At 37.2% G+C, this 8822-nt stretch overlaps 1 protein-coding gene across 2 annotated transcripts; it reads right to left on the bottom strand.

Moving 5' to 3' along the window:
- Positions 1–707: 707 nt before the first annotated feature.
- Positions 708–6893, bottom strand: ropn1l (rhophilin associated tail protein 1-like). Of its 2 annotated transcripts, none has more exons than XM_061240543.1 (7): positions 6779–6893; positions 6273–6412; positions 5957–6080; positions 5671–5832; positions 4580–4755; positions 1831–1912; positions 708–1724 (listed from the first exon to the last, which is right to left on the bottom strand). In XM_061240543.1, exons 2-6 carry the CDS (start codon positions 6401–6403, stop codon positions 1843–1845), a joined length of 663 nt encoding a protein of 220 aa, XP_061096527.1. In that variant the 5' UTR covers positions 6404–6412; positions 6779–6893; the 3' UTR covers positions 708–1724; positions 1831–1842. The 2 variants fall into 2 exon arrangements, with proteins under 2 accessions (XP_061096527.1, XP_061096528.1); XM_061240544.1 differs by having other exon boundaries at positions 6273–6409; positions 6779–6867.
- Positions 6894–8822: the final 1929 nt, after the last annotated feature.

Here is an 8822-nt window from a genome sequence, read left to right on the forward strand (position 1 = left end):
AAAAAAAAAAGTAAGAAATCTATTACAGTAATTCAAATGGGTTGAACCAGTTACAGTTAAAGCAGAATAGCAGGATGGGCATCCCCTATAGCAGGGTTCCTCCCAGGATTTCTTCCAATCAGAGAATTTTTTCTCACCACTGTTTGAGGGTTTTTCTTTCCAGTAATTTACCTCATGTGCTATTTGGGGGCTTAGGGCTGGTATTTCCCTTATTCCCTCGTTACTCTGTAAAGCGTCTTTGGGACAGTCTTCTTTGAAAAGCAATATGTAAATAAAATTGAGGTTCCTTCTTAAAATGGACTGGCTGAACATCTAAGTGCTACAGAAAGATTTTAAATACCATAACTTTCCATTTATTCTTAGAGATGCTCAAGATGAATCCGATGGATAATGGATAATTATGTTTTAAAAGAGGAGATACTTTTAAAGAGTCATTGTTTTAGGCAACAATTGTGTTTCCCATGTATTATTATACATTCAAGGCCACATGCCTTCATTAGGCTTCTCTCTAGTAAAAAAAAAAAAAAAAAAAAAAAAAAAATTCCCAAAGGAACTGTTTGCAGTGAATTATGGCTCAATTAATGGCACTTAACACCGTGGGGTCAATCAGCTAATCACCCCGTGCTAACGGGGGCAGAGAAATGAGAGGATAGTGAGATGACCTTCGTATGCATACCAGTAGACAGAGTACAGCTTATCGAATAAAAATAATTCAATAGGTTTTTACTCAAAAACTGTTTTGCACATAATGAACTCTGATCATTTACAATAAGCAGCGCACACACCATCGCATTCAGACAAATGAAACATGATGGTGTAAAAATCCAAGATATTGTGCGAGAGGGTTTATATTCTGTAATCTCATAAATACGAATCTATCAAATTTATACAATCAAATTTTACACAGAGAATATGTATTACTAGTATATTCATGTATCTGAGACTAAGTGTAACACATTTTATTTTTTATTTTTTTTCCTCCATCCAATATAGTTGGAGGTTTATGTAACCACATGTAGCTACACTTTGGGCAGCATACATCCATAGTGCAAGAATAATATTTTATTTTCTGAAATTTTCATTTAAAAAAAGTCAGTCTCTATCACTTCAACGGTGCATAGTTTTTTGTTTTTTGTTTTTTTCCAATATACACATAAAACTCGATAATCCAAATGCAGACAATCCTTAAAGCTAAGCATGATATAGCATGATAGCCTACAGAAATCTGTTTAACACATTATTCTTACTGGCTAGTGTACTGCTTGTTAGCTTCAAAATTACATTCTTAAATCATATTGAAAACTAATCATCAGTGACATCAACACAAATTAATTTGGTTTTGTTCTTTTGGGTGATAAACCTGGAAGATTCTAGTTTCTAGACAAAGACTCAAGAAATTACAGTCAAGCTCATTTTTAAAACAAATACATTCAAAACAGCCACAGCATGCAGAAATATACAGGATGAAGTTGTAGATTTAACAGATGTGCTAATTCTTTTTGCAGATTTCATTTGTTCAAAACTACAAACGAAAGTCCATACATTCCCTGCCATTGTGTTTGTTATCATGTGCTTGTTTGGTAGGCTTACAGCTTCATACAGCCTTTATTCTGTTACCCTTTAACAGAGAGGAATATTTACGGTACAAGGCACAATACCTGTACCTCACCAGTGTCTCCTTAGTGAGCCTCAGGTCACAAGTACTCTTCTCCTCATGTTCCCAGCTGTGAATGTTCAAAAGACACAGCATGCTCAATATGCATAGATCATATCACATCTGGTCTATTTAACAATTCAAACCACTGCAGGATACAAGTATTAGAAAGTCACCTGCCAAGGGCTTCACTCAAAAATTTCAACACGTTTGGGACCAGCAAAGTTTGAGGGCTGCACCATATTTCCCTGGCGTTCCCTGTAAAAGGGCAAATTAAAGTCAACATTTTTCATGTGCAAAAATGATATGAAGATAAGCTTAACCGCAAGCTTAACACTAAGAGAAAATATGTCCTCAGAACTCTTTAGTGAAACCACATGTCAATGAAAGGATGGGTAGGAGGGATCACCAGGAAGTCACTGAGCTGGCCTGCCCCTAGGGTTTAGGTGGAGGAAAGAAAACCTATCACGACTTCTATTAAGCACATAACGGGAAGCATACCATTTTGCCATGTTAAGCAACTTCTTATTCATGAGCTCTCCAGGGAGAGGGCAGAAAAATGAAAACATGTGTGCTTAAGCTGTCGAGGAAAAACAAGAACTATCCTGCTTGGCCTGTAGCTCTGACGCATTCTGGCAGTTTGGGACCCTCAGAGATAAGCTGTTCTGGGTTTCTCTCCATCTCGCTCTCTTCTTCTCAGCTGTTCTCTTCTAGCGTGTTCTTTATTCTGCCACACTCGCACTTCTCAAGCTCAGAGCTGCTGGAACATTCCTCATACCACTCCATGCTTTTCATTACCATCACCTCCCCAGACATGCCATGTCAGAAAAATATCATAACAAACATTGCAACCTGTTGCACAATGCATCAACTTCAATTAACTGTAATCAATGCACTTAAAAATGTATGCAAGTTGGATTGGCAAGTCCGGCATAAATTACATTTAATACTGGAAATAAGGCATGAATATGAAAAAAATTAATACAAAATTTGACAAAACTGTTGCAAGGATGCTTCCTAACTGAACAACAATATTGAGCAACCTGCTAACCAACTCCCCTGCTGACCCACGGCCACAGTCAGGAAACTTACAAAATCCCCTGATCTCATTTCCTGTCCTCACTCACAGCTCACACAACATGGCAACAGACTTGTTTACTCTGATATAGAGAGGCAGCAGTGAGCATCTGTGACAGCGCAGTAAGAACTGGCAGATGACTCAATAATTTCAAACTGTACTAACTGAAAGCACTAGAGTAAATACAAATATTACAAATAAGTATATATATATATACACTAAACAGAGTAGACAGACACATACCAGTAGGTCACAAAGTAATAGCCCATCATTCTGATATGATAAGTTTAGCTTCTAAATGGCCTATATTTTGTTTCTGATGAAAGTACAGTAATGTACAGTGTATTCAAAGGACTGCATGAGGCACTTTACTGCTATTTGTTCTGTTGGCTTTGGGAAGTTTTTGAAAGCGTGTTATACTATACAATGGATTACACAAAGCAAACATGCAAAAGTCCCTTGGCTGCACACTTGCCCTGTACCTAATGGTTTACAATGTATTCACCAGTTACTCCACAAGCTGTGGTATTTAATCTTATCTATATCATTTTTAAGCAATAAGGCATGAGGGCATATTATTCATCTGGATATTGTAAAAGTGGTAAATGCATAAGACAGTTCACTTTTTTGGCATAACGACAAACAATACGTTGAAGCATGTTTTTATATCATCCACAAACAGCTGTGTTATCAAATATTTACACTGTCAAAACATTTGGGGACCCAGACTCTAGTTAAATCTCTTTCTGGATCTTAAATCATATATTGGTGCGCTGATCTTGTACAGGCGGTCCTCACCACTGATGACATATCAAAATGTTTGCAGCCTAATATGTCACGTTTACGGATGATGCACAGTATTTCTAATGATAACTTCTGTGCTAGACAGTGAACCATGCAGTATACAGTTACGGTTCCAAGCCAAAGAGTTATCTTCCAAAATTGCACATCAAAAAGGTTTGCTGTATCAGCAAAATGAAATGTTAAATTTGGTCAATATCAATATCAGGAAAGGCTGATTCAGGGAATATAACAGAAAAGGCCTGGTTTTGTGAAAAAGTGAAATTTGACACTAAGACATACTAAGACGTAAACGCTTTGTAATGGGTTTTTTATGTGAAAAACCATCTTTATCTTGGCTGAACACTTGTTTAACATTAACACTAGATATATTAGGTCATACAACTCCAAGTACAAAATCTAGAAGTATTTACCTTCTTTTTTCATTAGCCTATTTCCTATCAGTCCTTTTTTCTTATTATTACTTTTACAACATCTTTTAGCCACGATTCGCTTAAAACAACACATTCAGTCATATCTTAAAGAGTAGAAAACCTTTCACAAGCAATTCATTCTGAAATTACAAATAACACTGCCGCCTATTTCATTTCATTTCATTTCATTTCAGGTAAGCCTCTTATTCTTCAAAAGGTGCATTTAGTGATGAAAACCGACACATTACAATCCCTAGCAGAAGTAGTGCATTTACAATATTATACACACCTTTTATAATTGTCTTGTGTAAAAAGAAGTGGGACTTTAGTACTGGCCAGATGTAACCTACAGGGGTGTTCCATGCTTGTATAGAACATTCCACAATTTTTACATATGTCGACAACATTTGATAATTTCCACATCTGCTATTAGATATCTGACATGAATACTGCATAATTCTTGCCATGGTACAAAAGAAAATAGAATTTAATCTGTTCTGATTCAATTGTGTTCTGGAGCAGACTCCAAAGCATTCTGTGACAATCATTTTTCATTGAGTACTAGCCTATATTATGTATTTATTTTGTGCATCTCCACCAGAGGGACGTGGCCCTCAGTGTAACTCTACTCACACATCCTCCTGCAGGCTGGCCAGGAAACCCTCAATCTCATCCGGGGAAATCTCTCCATCCAGATGTGCAAGATACTTATAGAGACTGACAAAGGTGTCATAGGGAATTCGAGCTGCACCGCCCTCTGGGTCCTGAGTGAGGATCTCACAGGCCTGCTTCATAGCACTGAGAATAGTCTGTAGAAGCAATGTCAACAGGGGACAGGTGGCACAAGCACTTAAGCAATCAGAAAATATACAAGTAATTATCTTCATGGAGTAAAATACTGGAAGAGCACTACTGTAGGTAAAATGTGCATTTGAAAGCCATTCATCTTTGATGTCAGGGAATTAGGATTAGGATTTGGATTAAGAACAAAGTACATGTGATAACTATACAGGAAATGTTATGTTCTATTACAAAAAGAAAATGAAGTTCACTTCAAATGCAGCTCTGCACTGCCTCTATGTGGGGGATACAGAAAACTGCATTACACTGTCATAATCAGTGACGTATTGTAATCCCCAGAAAATTAGCAGGCTGTAATTCACTGGAAAGATCCCCGGCTACTTTTGATTATTATTGTTACTTACAAATAACTTTTGTTTCACAAAAACAGCAGAAAGCGATTTGTGTTGTTAGGAGTCATGTATCAATTTCTCCTACTTCGATTTTTAATCAGTTTTATAATCAAACGATGAATTTGATCTCAATATTTTTTTGTCCAAAAACTGATAAATTGTCCGTTCTACTCATGCAGTAAATATAGGCTTTCAGAATTAATTAAATGGATACAATAGAACAAATGTGTCAAAAAAAGAAATGCATGCAAAACAGAATATCATTAATTCAATGACATTGTCGTAGTGTTTTTGCTAATGCTTTGTATAAGAACTCCCATTTCTAACTTGATTCTAAGTTGGTGTTCATTTTGCTTCATTTTTTGAAAAGTAAAGAAAACCACTGGGGTCTTCTAAAAACATAGCTGCGGATTCTATATTTATACAGCAATTCAGGTCTCAAATATGTGAAGAACTTGCCATACTCAACCACTAGGAATACACATCATAGATAATTCAACTGTGCAGCTGTGTTTTATTTTGCACACTCACCCCACCAAGGGCACTGCAACCAAGAGCAAAGAACATCATCCAGTCAACAGTGCCTGAAAAACTTCCAAGTGCCAGAATGCTTTCCAGTTGTTCCTTTGGTAGGCAAAGACCTTTCCACTTCTCAAGCAACTCCTCTTTAGTAACAGTCTCTTTTGGCGCAAGCTACAATAATCAGAGTGGTTAAAAAAGTGTTTGATTAGTTTTTCATTTCAGCAATTAAAAGTCCTAAAACACGAGTATTATAGGGGACTATTGGTTTATGGCTCCGTTTTTCCCTCCCAGGCACCTGTTTATGTAGGGTCTTCAGAAGCCCTGGAGTGAGCCCAGTGTCTGTCTTTTGGGTTGCTACAGGCATCTCAAGCCTCTCTTTAACAGGAAGGGTTTCTCCTTTTGATAAAGCAATAAAATACCTGTGAAGGAAATAAAGACAGAATGTGTAACTCAGATTACAGTGACTCGGACACCAAGAACTCAAAGATTATTTCTTACTTCTGATCAAATGTTTCATTGTGGTGACATTACGTTACCTTCCTTTTAACGAGATACGTTGTCAATGTTATGTAACGTGATAATAAATGTCAAGGACCCCTGTCTTAACTTACGCAGCCGACCATTGCAGGACGTCGTGAGGCTGTGTTCTGATGGCAGCTTTGGTGAATTGTTTTAATATGTCAGGAAGCTCAGGTGGAATGTTGATTTGCTGGACGCAAAACATCGTGTCCGTAAGAGGCATGGTTAGCTACTGCAACCAAATAAAATATGACAAAAAAAACAAACAAACAAAAAACAGCTCATTAGCAAACTAGCCGTTAACGTTGAGTTGCATTACTTAGCTGCGTAAACGCGTAGCTAACGTTAGCTTACACAGATATGTAACGTTAGGATACAAGATAAGAGTTCGGTCGATACGTTAGCTAGAGCATGGTTAGCCTAATGTTACCTGTTCTAACGTTTAGTCTGTCAAGCTATAAAGTCGTGACATTTAACACTATGTTTAGTTAGTTAGACCTTTAGGCAAATATGATAATAATGTTATCGGTTTCGATATTATAACGTATACAAAATAATAATAATACTTGGCAGCGTGCATGCAAAGTAGTTACGTTACCGTTTGCAATCTCCTAGCAACCAGGATGTTTCCCAAGCGCTTGCTTGGCAACTGTGGTCATGCTATCCCAGCTCGTTCTTTGAAAAATGAGAACTGTCCGCTCGTGAAATTGGTGTGCGCATCTACACTGCGAATACTGGTAGTATGTAAATACAACACATATGATATGGCACAACGTCTTTCTGGAACGCACTATGGGGGGAAGACTAACACAAATGTGTTGTCACATTTTCAACAGGATGTTGCAATAAATAGCTTAGAAGGATCCGAGAAGGAAGTTTGATTTTGAATATGTGTTGCAGATTAGATATATTGCTTAAAAAACTGTGATAAAAGGGTATTAGGTGAAGTAAGAATGCTCGAGGAGTGATAACAGGCATACCAGTAGAGGAAGACTTTTAAAAAGCCTAAAAGAATACCCAGATAGTAGTGCAGATAATTAAGAGACTACTAGTCCTCATACACATTAGCATTGAGACTCAACTTAAAACTGTCAAATCTACACTACCAGGGATCAGAAATGTAAAAAAAAAAAAAAAAAAAAACCTTAACTGGTTTCAGCCATCAGTGTGTTCATCAAATGTTACCCATAGAATCATTCTCCTTGCTTCATAAATAATAGACCAGTTCCATTAGTGGTACTTGCCAGTAAGTTAATTTCAAACATCACATTTCTATTTATTTTACTAATCATATTTAATCTCTACATTATGGCTGCTAAACATGGATGGAGGAGGAGACATACCACAAAAACTTGGCCAGCAAGTTTTTTAACTTTAAAAGTTGTTATGATTAGATTACCATGTAAGTCCAAAGATCAAATCTGCTGTCAAGGGCGAATACTGCCAGGACCACATTCTATGTTTTGAAAACCACAGAATGCATTTGAGTAGTGTGGATTGGCAGGTCAAGGAAGAAAAAAACCTCTCAACCACCCTCTCTTCTGGCAGCAACAGGTCCAGAAGATTGCCAAAAAAAAAAAAAAAGAAAGCACAATTAATAACATCTTGTATACTAATATATTGATTGAGGTCCAGTTTTTGTCAAATACCTAACCCCCATCAACAAGTCAAACACATTCCACAATTATTATTCAAAAGCAGGCTTGCTTCTTATTATTAAGCATACTGAATAATAAGAGAGAGAGAGCGAGAGAGAGAGAGAGAGAGAGAGAGAGAGAGAGAGAGAGAGAGAGAGCAAGACTAGCACTAGCTTATTCTTGTCCAAATGCTCTTCTGCTTTTTTCATCTTGTCTTTTCCACAATGCCATACCATTTTTTTCAGTACCAAGTATTCCACTTTATGGACTTATTTGTTAATTCACCATGAAGCCTATTCTTTGAAGAGGAAAATTACAAATTACAAATTGATTTTAAAATGAAATAACCCCATAAAATGCAAAGTGTGAAGTGCCGTCTATAAATCAGAAATTACAACCCAGACATATAGGCACTTCTTTCTGCTTTAGAACTTATTTTTAATAGTGTTAGTGCTTGAGTTTTTGAGACAAGTGGATGAAAGACAGAAATTGGGTCTCTAGGGGTAAGGTACTCAGTAATTTCTCTTGGTGAAAGGCATTCAGTCTAGACCAGTGGCTCCCAAACTGGAGGTAGCCTATATTGCCCTTTGTTTTCATTTCAACCATAATTTGGCACCCTTATTCTATTAATTGGCAGCTCAACAAGATCTCTAGCTGTTGAATGTGGAGTGCTTTGTTGGAATGAAAACCTGCAGGATAGTAGCTCTCCAGGAACAGAGTTGGGAATGACTGGTCTACATTAGCTTGTGTTCCATATAGGATGAATGCAGGCAAGTACTTATTAAGGATTAGCAACTAACATAATGGATATATAATTGTCTGTTCACGTGGCTATTGTCTCAGCTGGGGGTTGAGGTCACACTCCTCTCGGCTCAAGTGAAATGCCTATAACTAGTCTTTATGGACCACCATATGGTCATTGTGTCATCTCTGCTTGCCTGAGTGACATCCAGAGCTGGATGGACAACCACCCTCTAAAGCTCAACACAGGTAAGACTGAAATTA

The sequence above is a fragment of the Conger conger genome, chromosome 4, assembly GCF_963514075.1.
Source record: "Conger conger chromosome 4, fConCon1.1, whole genome shotgun sequence".
Lineage (NCBI taxonomy): Eukaryota > Metazoa > Chordata > Actinopteri > Anguilliformes > Congridae > Conger > Conger conger.